At 28.0% G+C, this 21,692-nt stretch overlaps 1 protein-coding gene across 2 annotated transcripts in view; it reads left to right on the forward strand.

Annotated features, from left to right (window-relative positions):
- The window catches only part of LOC101238562 (AP-4 complex subunit beta-1), a 79,111-nt gene that overhangs the window by 39,826 nt on the left and 17,593 nt on the right, over positions 1-21,692 (forward strand). For both annotated transcript variants that reach the window (XM_065799777.1, XM_065799776.1), the window contains exons 15-19: positions 28-105; positions 4,918-4,996; positions 5,271-5,326; positions 6,455-6,543; positions 7,865-8,003. In XM_065799777.1, coding sequence (XP_065655849.1) covers positions 28-105; positions 4,918-4,996; positions 5,271-5,326; positions 6,455-6,543; positions 7,865-8,003 — 441 coding nt within the window. The remainder of the gene's footprint in view (positions 1-27; positions 106-4,917; positions 4,997-5,270; positions 5,327-6,454; positions 6,544-7,864; positions 8,004-21,692) is intronic.

The following is a 21,692-nucleotide window of genomic DNA, read 5'->3' on the forward strand; positions in this document are numbered from 1 at the left end:
TGTCAAGAATTTTTTATCTGTTTTTAGGCTCGTAGGATTGTTTTATCTACCCCGCAATCAATCAAAAATGTTGATGCCAGTATTTCAAATTATTTCTATGAACAAGTGAATAGATTAAATACTTTTTTACGTTTTAGATAATGTTTTAAATTCTATTACAGTATTTATAGTCGTAATAATTATTTTATAGTCATAACATTTTTATGGAGTATTAACTTGCATACCAGTAACATTTTTATGGAGTTGTAACTTGCATACAAGTGACAATTTTATAAAGTTGTAATTTGCATACTAGTGATATGTTTATGAAGCAGTAACTTGAAAACTAGTGATGTTTTTAAGGAGTTGTAACTTGCATACTAGTGACATGTTTAAAACTAGGTAGTAATAGATTAAGAGAGTACTGGTGTGATCCTTGTTTTTTAAACTAATTTATGTTATGTTGTTGTCAAAGTTGATTTATGTTGCAAAAGTTGAATTAGGTGATCACATATTGCAATATCTGGAATTATTTCTAGCCTTTTAAGTTTATTAAATCTGTTAATTTTGTTATTATTATAAAACTCAATAATCAGTATTAAATAAAAAATATTTATCCATTGATCAACGAAACTTGTTGATTTAAACTCTACTAGTTTATTCATACTAATAAAATCGTTTATTCATAATCATCAAATAAAACTGGAAAAATAAACCAAACAGTTCAGTAATCATAAAATATTAACAGAAAATAAACTAAATACTACAATGTATTATCAAAAGAAGGAAACATATATCCAATAATAGTAAAAATAAATATTTTACATATTTATTATCACTAATATAGTTCAAAAGAATTCAGCAATCATTAAATATTTTAAAAAGTTGCCATCGCTAATTTTTTGTATCTTATCTAATTATATCATAAAAAAACACTTGATACTATCAAGCGTTTACTTTGACTAACTTAAAATGTGTTGAAAATTAATTTCTAACACTTGTAGTTTTGAAAAAAAATTGAGTTTTTTTATTATTATTATTAATTAGTTGAATAATTAACAACATCTAAACTTTTAAAGTTGTTTTTGTTTTTTGTATTGTTTTCTAGCTAATAAACTAATTAGCAGTATTTTTTATTGGTTCCCGTTAAAATTAAGATATTTATTTCTTACCCTTAAAAACAGTTTTTAAAGATGTTTTAAAAGTAAGTGTTTGTAAAAGTTACTGAATTATTAATATTATTTATATATCTGTTGTATTTTTTCTAGATGCATTTTTATTTCGGTTAAAGTATGAGATATAATTTTTATTTTAATCTTTTTTTACTTATAATACTTAGATCAACTGTTGTTTAAACAAACATAAAATTATAAATAAAAGTTATGAGTAAGCTAGTGTTATTTATTACTTTAGTTGTTTCAATTTATTGTGTTATTTTCTTTTTTGGTAAACAAACTTAAGCTAATTTGACCCTTCAATAACAACAGAGCTCGCAGATATCTGTAAACTGAAACTTTGAGAACCAGAAATCATTCCAGATAATGCGTTTTCCAGAATTTACGTTTAATTTAATCTTTGTGTTTTCATGTATGTTATATTGTCATGTATGTTATATTGTCATGTATGTTATATTGTTATGTATGTTATGTTGTCATGTATATTATGTTGTCATGTATGTTATGTTGTCATGTATGTTATGTTGTCATGTATGTTATGTTGTCATGTATGTTATCTTGTCATGTATGTTATGTTGTCATGTATGTTATCTTGTCATGTATGTTATGTTGTCATGTATGTTATGTTATGTTTTAATTAAGATAATAAAAAATTTCAAAACTACATATGGTGGATAAAGAGTTACACTCTAACTCCAGTTAATTTTCATATTGTCTGAATGTATAGCAATTCAACCAGATAAAATTAATTTTTTTTTTCTATTGATACCACATTAATAGATTAATAGATTTACATTTGCACCCATTAAGATCTGTGAGTCTGATTTGCAATTGTTTCATTCGACCCTTGTTATGCATTTATATATGTTTTCTTTTTTAATATTACACTGTACTGTATGGTTTGATTTTCAAATTTTATCTGATGATTTTTCAAATGAATTAACCTCTTAAAGTTTAAATTATAATTTATAACAATAATTGTAATAATGCAGTTTTATAATTTATATTACAATTCTAAGACCAATTCGTAAATATTTTTTATTGCATAATAGTTATTAAATTTTGTGATAAAACTGAGTTCACAATATTTATAAACTGATATACAGTATCGGACAAAACGAGTGCAACCAAATAATGCTAATTTAGTTTCTTTATATAAGAGTGCTGCATTTTTTTAATTTAGAGAAATAACTATGTAACTGTTTAGAGACAAAGTTCTTCAAGTTTTATTCACCACAAAGTTCATTATTTGTACACGAAAATTAATAAATTAATCAGATGTATTAAAAAAGTTGATTTCCTTCTGGGCAAAACAAGTGCAACTCGACAAAATGTTGACCAAGCTGTATTTCACTATCAATATTTTGTGGCGAATCCTTTGTTGTCGATCACAGCCTTGCATCTTCGAGGCATAGATTCGATCAGGTGATCAATGAAACTTTGTGGAATCGCTGCCTAGGCCTTTTGGATTTGTTCAAACAGTTGATCCTTATTACGAACACCTTCACGATTAATTCTGCGGTTGACAATCTCCCAAAGGTTCTCGATAGGGTTGAGATCCGGAGATTGTGGCGGCCAATCCATCACCAATTGGTGGTTGTCTTGAAACCACTGCTTGACTACTTTTGCAGTGTGTTTCGGATCGTTGTCTTGCTGAAAAACCCATTTTGTTGGCATATTCCATTCAGCATGAGGTAACATAACATCTTTCAGGATACTTTTATACATGAAACGGTCCATTATTCCATCGTTCCGATGTATTGGACCTACACTGTTAGCAGAAAAACACCCCCAGACCATTACATTGCCTCCACCATGCTTCACGGTCTTATGGCAGTAACGTAAATCGAGGCGTTTTCCGGCCGTTTGATGTACACAGTAAATGCCATCGCTCCCAATGATGTTGAACTTCGATTCATCACTGATCAGGACAGTTTGCCATTTCTGCACATTCCAGTCAATATGAGATGTAGCAAACAGGAGTCTTTTCTTCTGGTTTTTTAGTGGAATCAGCGGTTTCTTTGCAGGGCGTCGAGAAAACAATCCGGCTTCAACAGCATGTCATCTGATTGTTCGGTCCGATACAGGCAGCTCTAATTGCTTTTGTATCTCAACTGATGATATCCAGGGATCCTTCTTGACGGATCCAACGATCATAGAATCCTCTCTAGAAGTGGTGGAACTCGGTCTTCCACCATTGTTATCTGCTGCCAACTTCCCCGTAGAATGATATTTGGAACATAGTCTTGATACGGTCCATTTTTTCACGCGATATTTATCACAAATACTTTTTTGTGACATTCCACTTACATAATCGCCAATAATTTTCTTTCTTAGTTCCAATTCAAGACTGCCGGGAGCCATTTTTGCACTTGAAGCCATTTTTGCACTTGAAGCCATTTTTGCACTTGAGCCATTTTTGCACTAAAAATAAATAATCACGCTTTTCAAAGCTTACCGTGTTACATTTACCTTGTGATGATACAATAATGCTCTGTGGAACACAATGTCTTGGTTGGATGTGGACTGTATTGGTGTAATGAAACACTTGTTGTATTTCACTTCTTGTATTGATGTTTTTCGATAAAACACTTTGATAAAACTCACTTCGATAAACTGTCTTGATAATACTGACTGATTGACTTCCATATACTGGCTGAATTACATGTCGATTTACATGTCTCTTATATAGTAAAATGAACCTGTGTGAACCTGTTTTGGGAGATTCTAGATACTTCTTTTCAATGCTTCTGGAAGCTTCTGGATGCGTCTAGATGCTTCTGAATGTTTTTGGATACTTCTGGATGCTACTGGATGCTTCCAGATGCTTCTTCTGGAAACTTCTGGAAGCTTCTGCATGCTTCTGGAAACTTCCGGATATTTCCTTTAATTATTAAAAAACTTCCGTGACGTTGACATGGACCAGACTTAAGAAAATGAAACAAACCAAAAAAGTTACACTTGTTTTGTCCGCTGCAAAATGGCACTTGTCAAAAAAATTCTGCCTGTGTGCTGTCTCCTGTCAGCTGATTGCTCATGTCATGACATGCTATGACTCCAGACTCCTGAACTGTTTGCTGTGGTAGTATAGTTCATTTCGCTTCAAGACATGTAAAATTAGGAACACTTTTTAGCATTGTTCGATGTTGGTTGCAAATGTTTTGTCCAATACTGTATATATATATATATATATATATATATATATATATATATATATATATATATATATATATATATATATATATATATATATTATTATATAAATTATGTTAGTGTATTCTACAAATAGAGTGCTCAATGTTCTTAAAGAACAGAGCAATAATAAATTAGTAAAAACACTTATCTAATTATTAGTTTTCTTCAACATCATGTTTCTCCATCAGTATATATATATATTTTTTAACATTAGGCTGATATCATTTCCTTATTATTTTCATTTAAAGTGTATATTTTTTTAGTTTCATTTTTAGAATTTATGTTTTTTTCATAAAGGTTATTAATTATAAAAAATGATTATTTGATATTAATGAATTTAGAAGTCTTTTTATTCTTGTTTTATTCTTTCAATACTACCACTTCTTTCCTGATTGCTGTGATTTTTTTCTTTACCATTTGAGAATTCTTGTATTTTTTTTAAATGTGTTATTTGAATAAGTTGATAAAACATACAAATATATATTTTTATATTTGTGCCTAATGTTCATATTGTTAATTTTTTTTTTTTTTAATTTATTTTATACTATATTTGCTTATTTTAATTCAGGATTTTCTATTCGAACAGTTTAATACACTATCAGTTATTTACAATAGATCAATGACTTCCATTTCAAAAGAAAAAGAAGGTATTTTAAATACTTTTTGTGTTACCTTCTTTGCTGTGGTAAAATAAAACAGATAAAGTACCAATTTAAATATCCTATTAAATAAAAAGGGTGGAAAGAAAAAATTGATGAGAAAAGAATTCATTTTGAAATGCGCATTAGTTTGTTTTAAGAATATACATTTATTCCGAGAATAAACTATGTGTACAAGTTTCCAGAGTAAAATAATTAGCTGCGTATTCGGTTAAAGCTGGTTTTTTGAATTGGTTTTTTGTAATATTGTAATTTTTTTCAGCCTACAGTTCTGAGACATCTGTTTTGCAAAAAAATGTTCTAGTTGCTGACCTCCTAGTGAGTTCATAATTTATTTAAATGAGTTTTCTAATTATTGATAAAATATTAATTATTTAAATGATTTTTATAATTTATTGATAAAATGTTTTTGTTGTCTTGTTTATATGCATCAGTTAATGAGTAGTAATGAGCTCACACAATAAAGTTATCAGTAGAGGATGTTTGTCTACGCAACAGACAAATGTCATTAGGTCACACAAAACGTTTTTGTGTGACCTAATGACATTTGCACAAAATTGTCTTTTTGATTACACTTTTGTAATCAAAACAGGAATTATTTTTATTTTATTTTCAAGCTAAAGAAAGTCTCCTTTTTTTTTTTTCAATTTCAATGTTGACATTTTATTATTTTTAATTTTCAATTTTTTTAGTTTGGAAAAACTATGTAGTTTGTCTTGTACATGGTCTTTTTTTTTGGTAACAAATTTTAGTGAAAACATTAGGTGGAGGTATCTAACAAAGATAGGTGGATGAAGTTTTTGTAGAAAATATGTTTTTCCTTCTGTATTAGTTAAATCTTTAAAATGGCTGAATTTTCAAAATGATTAATGCAAAGGCATTTTTTGAAAATTTTCTCAGATTATTCATGAGGATTTCCTCCTAAATTGAATTATCCTTTTCTTGCACCTGTAGAAAAATAAGTTATATTAAAATTATTACTTAAAACAACATGTCATTTTTACTGCAAAACTTTTTCTCTTTAAAAGCAAATTTAAGCTAATGATTAAATGCAAAAAAAAATTTTTTTGATGCAGTAAATTTTTTGACATTATTATTGAATCAAAATATTGCTGCATTGGTAAATTTAAAGCAATAAAGTGTGACCTAAAATAATAAATTTGATCTTTGTTTAATGAATTTTTAAATAAAGTTATTTTGTTTAAATTAATTAAATTTTTTTTGCAGAAAGTGCAATTTTTTTCATTTTATTTTAAATCTAAATATAGAGTGTAAATGCAGAATGCTTCTACGCTTTTATTTGTCTTTTATCTTTATCTTTTTACTATGTTTCCATGTCATAAAAAATAATTGAAGAATGTCGAGGAATTTTTGGTTTTACTTGACTTTTAAATGACCTTAGCTTGAAAATAATTGATTGTGTATATTTAAGAAATATTTATTTAGGGTGTAGATGATAAAAAAATCTCCCTTTCTGAAGAAGATTTTTTAGATCGTAAATCATTTGAAGAAATATGGAAGTGCTTAAAATATAGGTATTTTAATTATTAATTTAAATAGGTATTTTAATTTGTCTGTATATTTGCGGTATTTTTATTTTTTTATGTTAATTAAAAATATTTAATATATCTTGGGATGATTATTTTTGTGTAAAGTTTTTTTATACAAAGACATTAAATCTACAAATGAAATCTTGCAAAGAAATTATATTTTTATTATTAATTCATGTAAATTTATGTTTTCATATGATTTGATGTTTCCTTTTATACTTAGAAAATTACAACTTTTCTTTATTTTAAACTCTTTTTTTTTACCTACCTACAGCATTTTGTGGTGCATTCTTTTTCTACCATGAGTTTTGTGAAAATCTTTAAATTTTTCATTTAAATATTATTCATATTTTTATCTGCTATTTTTACAAGCTGTTGTAAAATGTGGTCAAAATTTGATGTAGGTACTTTTTGTAATAACTGCGTGTACCTCAACATTTTTTAGGTAAAGTAGTGTACCCCAAAGTTACCAATACCTTACCCGAGGTTTGTGAGGTTATATAAAATAAACTTTGAGATTTTGATTATAAATCTTGAGATTTGGATTGTTTTTTTAAAATTGTGTACTATACTTTAAAAAAACTTATAATGATTAATAATTTTAAAAAACTTATAATGAGGATTATGTTGGATAATATTTTTCTAAAAAATATTTGTTGATACTATTTAATTGACATATATATATATCAAAAAATAAAGCTGACTATTAAGTAACTAAGCAACTAAGTAACTACTTAACTTTGGTGCAGTGATTAGAAAGTGGACTTTCAGAAATCTGACAGCTCTAACCATTAAATAAAGGTCATTGCTAGGAAGACAATGTTTGCATCTCTTTCTATTTTCTACAAATACTATCCTGGTCAGAGCTTGATGAGCAATGAAAGGAGCCTGATGAGTAAAAGTCTTTTCATTCAGCAAAGTTGCATCTGTTTTTTTTCAGTTGTATCTGTTCCTTTATGTTCTAAAAACTTTTATTCGTTTAGTTTTTTTCCCTGCACCTCAATGCTTTGCAAATCTCTTTCATTTTCATGTTTTCTTGACTCATACAACCTTCAACTTTTCAAGTCTTCTATCAACTGTTTCCTCACTCTCTATTTATTAGTGGTTGCCTTAGTGGATAGCCTTGTTGGGAGTGAACTAAGAAAAAAAGTGCTTAAAACTTCAAACATTGAAAATTGGTACAAATTATTTATTGGAAGTTGGTCACATTTACTCCTGGTCGGACATTTTTAAAACTTTACATGTCTATTCCTCTTTAAACAATTTATATGTTTTAGGCATTATTTGAGTCTATTTTTAATTTCAGTGAAAATTTTGAAAAAGAGTTTTCTGTTTGTCCCTCACATGAAGAAATTATTTCTATCATGAAAGCTGCATGTATACATAATATTGCTTTCAGTCCAAAAGAATCAAATAATTGGAAGTTTTTTTTTTATGCTCAAGAGGTATTTATTTATTTTTAATTTTAAATTTAAAATAATATAAATATATCCACACGAACATTGTGTAAATTGAATTTAAAACCAATATCATAACAAATAATAGCAATGAAATGGTATAATAATTAATAACTATGATATAATAAAATGGTATAACAATTAGTAACAATACAGTTATATTAGTAAAAATACAGTTAAAATAATAAAATGGTATAACAATTAGTAACAATACAGTTGGAGCACCATATTTTGTACAAAACCATTTTTTGAAAAGATATATTTTTCTCTTTTAATATAGTTATTTTAGCATTCATTTATCTATCAATATGAACTTTTTACACTAAAGTAATCATTTATATTTAAGAAAAGTAAAAAAGTACTAGTTATTATGTAATGTAAACAGCACTAAATATTATGTTATGTAAACAGTACCAAATACTATGTAATGTAAACAGTACTAAATATTATGTCATTTAAACAGCACTAATTATGACATATTTAATATAATTTTGTAATATAAACAGCACTAATTATTACAGCCCTAACATGCTTACTAATCACTTGGCACTTGATAATAAACTTTGCGTTTGTTGCAAGATTTATTATTTATTTGAGTCTTGTTGCTTCCAGTGTTAATGTTCTTTACAGTTATTTTTTTTATTTCTTTTGTTACCTGTTTCTTTGCTTCTACTTGCTCAACTTGTCAACTTATTTTGGGATAACACAAAAAATCACCTGGTGGTTTTTTTAAGTAGCTTTTGAAAAATCACTTTGGTTAACTAGCAATATATTAAATTAAAAGCAATCATCCTGCTTATCAAAGCATTTTTCAAAAGTTCTTAAAAAATTTTTTTTTCTCAAAGTTTTAATACTTAGTAATTTATAGTCATTAGAAATATGGCTGCGACCTGTGACCTGGATATTATGTGGCTGCGGCCTGATCTGGATATTATGACGGGTTAACATTAAATTTCTGCTAATAATTACCAAAAAATTGTGATACTACATACAAATTCTTTTGACTGAATGTAAATAACATCATTACTATTATGGGCATGCAGTTGCTGAAAACATTGAAAGTGATTAGACCAATCGCTGTAGAGTATAACCATCGCAAAAAAAATTCAATATGTAATAAATAATAAATTAGCAAATCTAGAAAACAAAATGATTTAAAAATTAGGGGTTATCTTTTTCTGGATATTTACAGAATTCCGGATATTTTTCTCAACTTTTAGTTTTTCCAGATATCAAAATTATTTTCCATACATACAAGTTTAGGTATATATTTTTGTAGTATATTTGTTTTTTAAGCTTTTTCACTCATTACTCGGAAAAGTTTAAAAAAAAATTAGAAACAATTCAGCTAAAAGCAAAATTAAGGGAAAAATGTATTCCGGATATTTTACCCAAACAGTTTTCCGGATATTTAAAATATGGTCTTAATGATCTATGAAAAATAGCAATGGTCAAAACATAGGAGAAAATAACTCCAAGAAATAGAAAGCTCTGGTAGAATTGATGCCTTGACATCTGCAGGTGGTTCTTAATGGAAAGGGTGGTCCAACTAGATAATAAAGTATAATCTTTTGCTTAAGTTCTGAAATTTTTCCTATTTTGCCATTATTTTTTATGCATAAAAAATGAAAATTTATATGTATAGATAAATCGATAAAGATTTATTAGTACAAGTTTAAAAATTACATGTTTTAATAGACATACAGGTCCAATAAATGGACACTGACAATATCCCCCTAAATATGTATAAAACCAATGTACATATTGAACAAATATAGTTTATAATACAAACATTCAAGATTTGATTCATTCATTTACTTTATAGACAGAGTGTTTATTGAAATTGCCTGATTTTATTTTATTTTTAAAAATACAAATGTTATCTGCATTTACAGCTTCTGATGTCAGACAACTCGTTGAGAAAAACAATATTCGCGAATGTAGAGTTGATATTGTTGCTTACGAATCTTATAAGTATGACCACAGGTATATTTATTGGTAATTTTGAAAAATAAACTTTTATCTATGCAAACCAAATTATGCATAATTTTAAAACATATAACTAAATCATGTTTTCAACGTCTGAGCTCCAGAGAATTCAAACCAAGCAGCTATAATAGCTTAAACAACTAAGATTAGCTATTTTTTTTGGTATGCTCTAGTATTTGCTACATGAATGACTGTGGCAATGTATTTTTTGTAGTTTTGGCAGGAGTCCATAGTTACTCCAAGATTCTTTGTGTTAGATGACCAATCTAGAATGCAATCACCTATCTTGTAATTAAAACTAATATTATGCATAATATTAAGTAAGTAAGTGCTAATCTGTGTGCAAAACATTTCTTGCTCACAATTGGCAATTGCCAAGTATCTAACCAAATAATTATTCTATCAAGAGTAACAGTTAAATCGTGGCTATGATTCATATTGCGATACGAACTGTATAACTTTAAATCATCAGCAAAAAGTTTTATTTTACATTCAAGATGTTTACTACAGATGATAAGTCATTTATAAATAATAAGAACAAAGTTGGTCCTAGCACACTACCCTGAGGTACACCACTAACGATTCGAATTGGATCTGATAAAGCACTACTAATCTTTACCTGTTGAGATCTGTCTGTGAGAAATGCAGTGATCCACTTTAAATGATTACCACGTAAATTGTATAATGAAAGTTTGAATAATAGTTTTGAATGAGATACGGAATCAAACGCCTTTCGAAAGTCAATATACATAACATCTGTTATCAGATGATTGTCAAGTGCAATACTCCAATCGTTAGTAGATTCTAAAAGATTCAAGCACATAGAGGAAACCATGCTGACTAGGAGATATTATGTTATAAATATTTAAATACTCAACAATATGTGAGTTGATAATTTTTTCCATGATTCGACAACAAGTACAATTTAAAGAGATGGGTCTTTAGTTGTTAGGATCCGATGTAGCTCTGTTTTTAAAAATTGGGGAGACAAAAGCTTGGCGCCATTGATTAGGTAAACGTTTAATATAAAACTAGCTTCAAAAATATATGAAAGAGGAAAACATAAAACATGAGCTAACTTTTTAAGAATTGCATTAGGTAAACCATTGGGACCAAACAAGGTATTAGGATTAATCCCCATTAAGGTTTTATACTGACTCCATGGAAAAATAAACCGTATCAATACTTATTGGGTCATAAACATAATTGACATTATTAGGAGAATTGCTATTATCGTCCGTAAAACTTCCAAAGTGATTATTATACTCATAAGCAATTTCTACTGGAAGTGACCTTGTTATTGTTATTTTTTTCTATTAGATGGTGGTGCGTAATAATGATATTCATTTTATTATTAACATATTTATAAAACTTGCTAATGTTATTTCTGTCTACTAGGTTTAATTCAATTTTCAATTGGTAATTAGATAAGATTTGTTTGCAATTCCTGGCATACTGTTTGTTGGCTGATTTGTTATAAATGGTTTTGTTATTTGTCCATCTTTTCCATAAAAATGCTTTGCGGCTTAAGATTTTGTTAATGTATTTTGGATAGTGATTACTCGTTTTGTTATAATACTTTTTCCTGATTACAAATTCATTAATACCTGTACCAAAAAGCCTTAGAAAAATGCTCCAGTAATCCTCAATTGTACAGGCACAAGAAAACTCGAAATCCCAATTTATTTTTGATAAATATAACTCAAGGCCTAAAAAATTAGCGTTAGGAAAGTCCTAGAAAGATTCTGGTTTATTTTTACACTGGTTGAAATTGTTTATATTTGTAGAAAATTGGACTGTATTATGGTTGAGTGTCCTTTTAGCACTATGCTAGTGCTAAAAGGACACTCAACAGATATAATGTAAAAGAAATGTTATTCAAAATACAAGATCAAGAAAATTCTTATTACGCATGGGTTCTTTAATGAATTAGAAACCGAGTTCGTTTACCAAATTTAAGAATATACAATGACACTTTTAGTTTGGTGAAACATAGCTTGGCCAATCCACTTTAGGTAAGTTGAAGTCACGAACAATAATAATCTGAGACACCGAGTAACACAAATTTTAAATAATTGAAATCATAAATTCAAGATAAGCAACATCAGTTATTGTATAAAAAGGTGGGCGATAGCAAGTTATTAGATGGATTTTCTGAGATTCAAAAGTCATATCAACACAGGTGGTATCAGTATCAGAATCTGTTTGCTTAATCTGTACTTGTTCTACTTTAATGTCATTTCTACAGTAAATTGTGTCTCCTCCGCCAATTTTAGTACAGTCTTTGCGGTAAATTGAGTAATCTTTTGGACACCAAATAACATTAGAAAGTTTATTATTGAAAAATGTCTCACAATCGCAGATTACAGCAGGTTTTGTTGCCTCGGCATATAAATAAGACTCATGAAGTTTATCAGCAAGGCTTATGTATGTATATATGTATATATATATTTGTATGCATGTATATATATATATATATATATAGGGTTTTTCAAATTTGCACTTTTTTTTTAATTTCTATGTGCACGCAATTTTTTCCCATTCTCTAGTGTCCCCAGATTGCAAATATATATAAAAAGATATTGTCAGTTTCAGCAATATGTAAAACTCCATTTTTTGTAAAAAACTGAAGTTTTACATATTTTTTTAATAAAAATACAGAAATGTGTCAAAAAATATGTATTTCAAGAATAATAAATAATATCTTTTTAATTGGGACTTGGAAAGTTCTTTTTTAAGCTTCTTTTGTCCTTGGCCACCAGCATTGAGTTTTGTTGCATATTGTCAGATTTATATCCACCTACAAAGGCCTGAATGAGATGTGTGTTTCTTTCAGCACAATCGTTGATGCAAGTCAAGTTTTTAACAAATATTTTGAATAAATCTAATGACTTTAAGGTTTTATCCATCCTCCACAGCTCTACTTCACCATCAGGGACTTCTGCAATTTTTAACAGAAGCCATTTTCTGGATCTACCAGTTCCCAAAGCTCAATATGATGGACTCCAATATGATTGGTAGCTCAGGTTTTTCAATCTTAAACTTGTCGGGAACATCATACTGAACTGATCTATCCAACATCTCTTTTTTCACTTCCTGCTCTACATCTTCATCAGCCAGAGATAGCAGCACCAACTGCTCACTCAAGTACAAGTTATGTTTTTGCATATAAGCAACCAATGCTGAACCAAGATTGGGATATTTTTCTTTGATGCAAAAAGCATTGATCATTTGAAGGTGAATCTTGCAGCCAAATACAACTTAAGAAACTAAGGTAAATACCAGACAGTTGCACTTCCATGAAGGGGTGACTCAACCTGAAGCTGACTCTAATCATATCTAACCAGATCTATCATCTTGTCAACCTCTTTCTTGAAAAAACATCAATTTTTCTGGAGTTTGACATACACCACTTTTCTTGGGCCCTTTGTCTTCTCTCCAGTCAAAGCCTCCATAAAGTGTTTTATGTTGTACAGAGAAACCATATAAGTGGAATATTAAGAATGGAGCTAAGGATAACAACAGCTCCAGAGTGTATTCCAGTATTGGATGCAGTAGTATCACAGCAAACAACAAATTTTTGATCTGCAATGTCATAGTATTTTAGCAGATTCAAAATTGCTTTAACCTGGTCATTACCTTTAGAACTTGGTGTCTGAACGACACTTAGCAGTATGTCATTTGTGTCATTCATTTCAGGGGATGTAACACTGACCGCAATTCTTTTTACAGAAACAGTTATTTTTAGATCTTCTTTAATCTGTTTTATCCTTTTTCCATCAAGATTAACACATAGCTTTTTTACCTTCAGAGTAGTTATAATTTCTTGCCTAAGCTAATCTTCTAATATCTCAATCTTCTTGAATCTTTTTCTATTGACTGTAGGGGAGACCGGGGCTAGTTGCAACAGGGGTAAGTTGCAACAATGCGGTTTAAAGAATGGTTTTTGTATATTTTTCCTAAATTTTTCTTAAATAATATAACTATAACTTTAACGCGTCAGCTGTAAAAAACTTACAGTTATTCAATAAAAATTTCAAAAGTTATTGATGTTTTTTTTTTTTCGATATAAAATTCAAAATTTCATTTTTGAAGTTTTTTTGGGTTTTACTTTAAACTTAGAGGTATATGACCATAATAAAGTTATGGTAAGTTAAAAAAATCTTTTTCAAACACGATAAGTCAAAAGAAAAAATTTTTTTTTAATAAAAATAATTATATACAATGATTTGAGTGATAATGATGCCTATGGGGTAAGTTGCATCAAATTGCTTGGGGTAAGTAGAATCATAAATTAGCTGCGGGATTTGTTGATTTTACGCACTTAACTAGTTTTTTCTAAAATAATGGACGCTTTTTTTATGTAACAGCGGAAACAAATATAAACGAAAACAAAAATTTTATGATGAAGACAAGTTTAAATAAATTGTAAATGTATATAATATATATAAAGCATATGTATATATATGTATATATATTTATGCATTACATATTATGTATATATACATGTATTTTATATGTATATTATGTTTAATATACATATTACATACATGTATATATATATATATATATATATATATATATATATATATATATATATATATATATATATATATATATACATAATATATAATACATAAATATATATATATAAATACGTTTCATATATATTATTTACATATACAACTTATATAAGCTTTTATTTATTTATTTTTATTTATTTATTTATTTTTTTTAAACTTATTTTTATCATAAAATTTTGTTTTAAATTTATATATATACTATATATATATATATATATATATATATATATATATATATATATATATATATATATATATATATATATATATACATGTATACATATATGCAAAGATACATTAATCATTCATATATAAATAAATTATGATGTAGGTTAAGTTGTGTAAAATGACTTTAATGTTTTTTTATTTTATTGTTATTTGATTAAACTGTTATTTTGTGCTTAAGTAAAAATTGTAAATGAGAACTTATAAGAGAAAAACTGAAAAAGGACTTTATCCAACAGCAGTGGTAATAGAGGCAGCAAACCATGTTATTGATGGAAAAGAAATATCGATTAGAGCATCAGCAAAAAAGTATGGAATCCACTACTCAACTCTTTTTCGTTACATAAATAAAGTAAAAAAAGCTATTAATATGGGAATGCCGCTACCTATTCCTGGTTATAAAAAATCACGCCAAGTTTTCAATTTAGAACAAGAAAAAGCTATTGTTTTATATATATCAACAGCTTTTGATATTTATTTTGGATTATCACCTTATGAAGCACGAAAACTTGCATTTGAATGTGCTATAAAGTATAACCTTAATTTTCCAAAATCTTGGTTAAAACTTTCAATGGCTGGTCCTGACTGGATGAGAGGGTTTTTAAATCGACATTCAGGATTGTCTATTAGAACTCCAGAAGCAACAAGTCTTGCACGAGCAACTAGTTTTAATCGTGCTAATGTAGGTGTATTTTTTCAAAAATTATCAGATGTTTTAGATAGAAATCATTTTTCTGCATCTAATATTTACAATGTTGATGAGACTGGTATCACTACTGTGCAAAAACCAAATAAGGTAATTGCTCGTAAAGGTATTAAACAAGTTGGAGCATTAACATCTCAAGAACGGGGGACACTAGTGACAATGGTGTTAGCTGTGAATGCATGTGGCAATAGTGTGCCTCCAATGTTTCTATTTCCGAGAAAGAAATTTTTTGATCACTTTATTCGTGATGGACCAAATGAATGCATTGGTGCTTCGAATGGGTCAGGGTGGATGAATGAAGAGTGCTTTGTTACTTACTTAAACCACTTTATTCGGCATGTCAAGCCCACAAAAGAAAGTCCTGTGCTATTACTTTTAGACAACCATCAGTCTCATTTATCTGTTCAATTAATAACATTGTGTAAAGATAATGGTATAGTTTTGCTTTCCTTCCCTCCTCATTGCTCACATAAGTTGCAACCTTTAGATAGATCTGTATTCGGACCATTCAAAAAATGCGTAGCTAATGCACAAGACTCATGGATGAAACAATGGCCAGGAAAAACAATGAGTATATATGATTTGCCAGGAATTGCAAAAATAGCCTTACAGCATTCTCTTACACAGCAAAACATAACATCTGGTTTTAGAGTGGCAGGAATATTCCCATATGATAAGGATATATTTTCAGATGCAGATTTTGCTCCATCATTTGTTACTGATCGTCCAGAAACTCAATCTAAAGCAGGTATTGATATTAGTATATCAACTTCAATCTCAGATGCAATTCCATCTCTGACATCATTAGAATTTTCCCCAGAGAATGTAAGACCTCTGCCAAAAGCACAACCTAGGAAAGAAATACTCACTAGATCAAAGAGAAAGTATGCAGAAATTCTTACAGATACTCCAGTAAAACAACGACTTATGGCTGAAAAAGAAGTTAGTTCTAAAAAGAGAAAGTCTAATACTTCCACATCAACAATCAAAAAGAAAAACATTAAAGGTGAATTAAAATGGAATTAATGTAATTTTTTGCATTAAAAAAATTGTTTTTTAAACAAAATGTTATTGTGTTTTTATATCCTAAAAACAGAAAAAAACAGAACTTAATATCCTAAATACTCCTCTTGTCTTTTTTTAAACTTAATTGTTGTTTATTTGACCAAGAGAAATTTTTTTTTTCAAAAACAGTTTTTAGATTACTAAACAAGTCAGGTATATGTGAAGTCTAGCATAATAAATGTATTGCAACTCAAGGAAAATACTACTTTCTTTTATTGTAATTATAAAATTTTTGTTGCCAAATAGAAATTACAGATTGACTAGTAATTTTTCTGTGAACTCTACAAGGCTTATTCTTTTAAAGTAATGTGTTGCAACTTGCCCCGTTCACTGTTGCAACTTGCCCCGACGCAGGGTAAGTTGCAACATTTTTTTTTTCATTTTTGTTTCACTATTGCGGAATAACTAAGTTTTATATTATATTTATCAATGTTGGATTAACATGTCACTAAGATCTATTTTATAACCCTGAAAAAAAAATTTCAAAAATATTAAAGTTTAAGGAGATAAATGCAGTTTTTTAAATTTTGTTGCAACTAGCCCCGGTCTCCCCTACTTCTTGATAGATTAATATCTTCTGGATTTACAACAGCTTTATTGCAAATATATATATATATATATATATATATATATATATATATATATATATATATATATATATATATATATATATATATATATATATATACAAACAAAATTTTAAATTGAGTACTGTTTTTAATTATATAACTTAATCCTTCTTTTTTTTTATATTTTTGAGAGATTTTATTCATTTTACACTTTCATATTATTATGGTAAATAGTTAAGAAAATAAAAATAAGTTTGATTTTTCTTTTCTTTTTTTCTGCTATATATATACCTATATGGTATATATATGCTTTCTATATAAATAAATTTTAGTATTAACAAAAAAAAAATTTTATTATTATTTAAGAAATTGATCATAAATTTGTACGAATTAGTGCTCCAGCTGTGATAAAACAAGCTTATTATTTTGATTAAATTTATATAGAATTTAATTCTCTTTCTCATGACGTTATTAATTTTTTTTTGTTCAAACTAAAACTCAATATTGAATAACTTGGTTTCTAAACACTGTCAAACAAGGTAATTAACAGGGTTCCTTAAAAAACTTAAATATCCTTGAAAAATAAAAACCTCCTTAAATGTCCTTAAATAACCTTTAAAAAAATTAAAATTTGACTGCTCTCCTTAATTTCTCCTTTTCTTTTTTTAATCATATAGGAAATTTTATTAAAGTTTATGGATCATACTTATTAATTAAGAAGGAAATATATATTTCTTTGATAGTTTGCAAACCTATATTTTTATTATATATATATATATATATATATATATATATATATATATATATATATATATATATATATATGTATATATATAAAGTAATATATTTATTTATAATAATTTCTCTGTTTATATATGATTCTGTTTTGTTTTTTTTCTTTAATTCTCCTTACTTTTTCTTTCAAAAAATTGTCGTTTGCGACCAAATCTCCTTAAATATTAGGAAAATATCTCCGTAAATCTCCTTAAAATTCTTACTTTTAGCCTCAGTTTTACTAGTAAGAACCTTGATTAACCTTAGCAACTAAGTAAATTATAAATAATATAATCTGAAACATTCTCAAACTTAAATCCAAGACAGTAATTACATTTATTTGTGTTAACATTTTAAAAACCTTATTTTATATATTCGAAGGCATTTTATTAAATTTTTGTTTTCAATTAACTTACATAACTCATAGTACAGTAAACATAGTTTGGTTGTTTAAGTATGCTAAATAAAATATTAAATTGTTTTAATATTTTTAATTTCTCTGTGTATAAATAATATGCTGATTTGTTTATTCTATTGTAGTATCTAAAAGTGTTTAATATTTTAAACAATAAAACAATACAAGCAAAACCCAAAAAAGCAAAAGAACCAAAAAAAGCAAGCAAAACCACAAACTTAGAAGAATGTGCCATTTTAGAGGCAGTTAACACTCATGCAAAAAAATATACAAAAAATTTGTAGAAGACCTGAATGATTACAATTATACTATAAATTAAAATACCACAAACTTAAAATTGTTCAAAATTTATGTTTACCTTTAGCTGACATTCCAGAATGTTTTTCATAAAACATAGGCTTTTTATTGAGCAGCCATGGCGCAGTGGTAGTGCACTTGCCTCAGAAATATAGGAAAATTTTACAATTTCACTCCTCGCATGGTTGCTGTTGATAAGCTTTACTTTAAAGTTAAAAGCAGTGTGTTTAAAATATAGCTGCTCTTTACATTAAATCCTGCAGCAAAAAGTGCATTCGCATTTGATTAAAGTTCGATATTAAAGTTTTCATTGGCTTTAAAATAAATAGGAAGTAGATGATATGAAGCAAATCAAAAAATTTATGAAATAAATTGTAACATTTCAAGGACTTTTATGAGATTACATGTATGTTGTATGTTGATCTTGTGCCACCAAATAAACATTTCTAAAATCATATGAAACTGTTGCAGTATTATTTATGGCTTGTGCTGCTTAAAGAAATGGAAAAAATTGGAAAAAAGACTATTCATCATGGAATAGAGTTGTAAAACCTTATAACAGTAATAAAATGGTATTCATGTATTTTCAGAGCACCGCGAATCGTGTAAAATTGTGAAATGCAGATAAAAATAACGTTTATCACCTAAAAAATTGATTTTATTTCATGGATTAGTAAGCAAAGTTTACATTACATTATTTACCTGGGTTTTTAATTTTTCTACATGTATTAATTTGCAACACTGAAGTTAGCTTGTGCATTTTTGTCTTATTTCATTGAATTCTTTGATGCATCTTAAACTATTTTTGATGTCTGAAAACGAAAACAGTTCAAGCAAAGTTTTTACTCAAAGTTTAGAATGATAGAAAAATCCTAAAAGCAGTCAAGAAAGGGTTAGTTGATTTAAGTCAGCCAAAGAAGAAGAAGATTCTTCCATTCGAAAAGGAAGTTGAGTTTTTGTGACATTAATTACTTATGCTTTCATTTTTGCGTTTTCTCAAAACAAAGTTTTTCAATAAAAACACATTGAAAATATGCTTAAATTTACACAGCATATTTAAAAATATATATAATCAATTTTTTTTCGGATTGTTTAATTGTGTACAATAAAATTTCATTATTATTAAAAAAAATTTGTTTCAAAAACTCAACTAAAGTCTAACTTTTTTTCTTTCTATAGGAACCATTACAATAACAACAAGCTTATAAGATATCAAGGTGGGAGCAGATAAACCGCCAAAAGCTTAAAATTAGAAGTAAATGTCCATGAAATTCTCCACAAAAAAGGATCTTCAGCAAGTTGTCTAATTTTTCCAAATCCGTAATATTATATATATATTTTTTTATTTCAACAATAGGTGTTTAACTGTATAGATTGTTGTAAAAATGGAGGAATATGCTCAAACATTACAGTGTGCTGCTACAATTCGGTATGTTGCAAAATTACAGCTTGTTAGTGGGGTAGACCTGTATAAATTGAAATTTAGCGAATGGGACACAAATCCTAAATCACTTTCTTCTGTGGAGTATCCAGACATTGTATACTATTGCATCTACACAAAAAGTGCTTATAAAATGGATGAATTAAAATCTTATAAATCTCTAAATGCATACTACCAGTTCGTCAGATTTATCAAGCTATGTTGTGAATAACTGTGTCGTTGTTATAACCAAGGTAGGAATTAGCAATAGCAACAATTAAAGTATGCACATATGCTTAGCAGATATTGTATTCCTACAATTAATTTATTTTTGGATGAGCCTAAATATATGTGTTGTTGAAACATACAAGAAAATTAATAAGGAACATCAATATCACAGAGATGTTTATTTTGTACCTTATTACGTTCCTTATATATACTTAAAAAAAAAGATTGCTTTCTAAAAGTACTTAAAAGTCCTGCTACATATTATATTTAAATTTTTTTCAGTCAGTGCCACGCTTTTTGCAATAGATGCTTCTGTGCACTTAGAAAAGAGCCGAACTGTTTCTGAATAAGCAGCATACTGGATGCTACCAACAAATGTTAAGGAAGTAACATATTCCAGGCTAAAAGATATTGATTTTAAATCGGCAACAACGATGAAAAGGAATCTTGATAATAAGTTATCCCAGACACCTGTTAAACAATATTATTTGCAGCCTCTTTCGTTTGTAGAACCTCCCAACGCTATGGAAATGAACAATCTTTTTCAAAAATTGTATAACACTGGCGCTAAACCAAGTATACTGTCAATAGTACCTAACTTTGTTGAAACTTACATTCCTATGTTTTTATCTTCCTTGTACCCCTGGGTTTGTGTAGATCTACAGAAAGGCCGAGGCATGTCAGCAACACTTGAGGAAATAGATTAGCTGTGTACTCAAATTCTAACTAGTAACATACTGCTTACAACTAAGAAATCGTGTCAACTTGTAAAAGAGCAGACTAGGAGTCAAGCTACGAGCCATATGTGGTTTAGACTCCATGCAGGCAGAATAACTTCTTCAAATATGAAGAAAGCATGCATTACTTTGTAATTAAAACCATCAATTAGCACTGTAAAATCTATATGTTATCCTTCATTACTTAAGTTTAAAATAGCCGCTACAGACTGGGGGTGTCAGCACAAATCAGGAGCTCCAGAAATAAAATGCCCATTTTGTCTTCGAGATATAGATATTCAGGGTTGCTTAGACAAAAGGTCATCACTGGAGAAAGTTTATGGCAAACCGCATTTGAAAAAATCTCATGCACATTATTACCAGTTTCAAACACAAATGTTTGTGTGTAAAGTAAAGTTTTGTGATTACTTTGTTTGGACCAAAGCAAATTCTCACTTGGAAAGAATATACCCTGTTGAGTATAATTTAATTTATAAATTTTTTTTTATTTTGTTATTTATATTTTCAAAATAAATGAAACTAATTTAAAGGTCTTCTGGAATGAAATTTTGCTTAAATCACAACTATTCTTTGAAAAGGCAATTCTACCAGAAATAGTTGGACCCATTCATTCGAGAGTGCAACTTTCCTTACTCAAAAAAGTTAATACTACTACATTAGAAGTTGAAG

Source organism: Hydra vulgaris, chromosome 06 (assembly GCF_038396675.1).
Source record: "Hydra vulgaris chromosome 06, alternate assembly HydraT2T_AEP".
Classification (NCBI taxonomy): Eukaryota; Metazoa; Cnidaria; class Hydrozoa; order Anthoathecata; family Hydridae; genus Hydra; species Hydra vulgaris.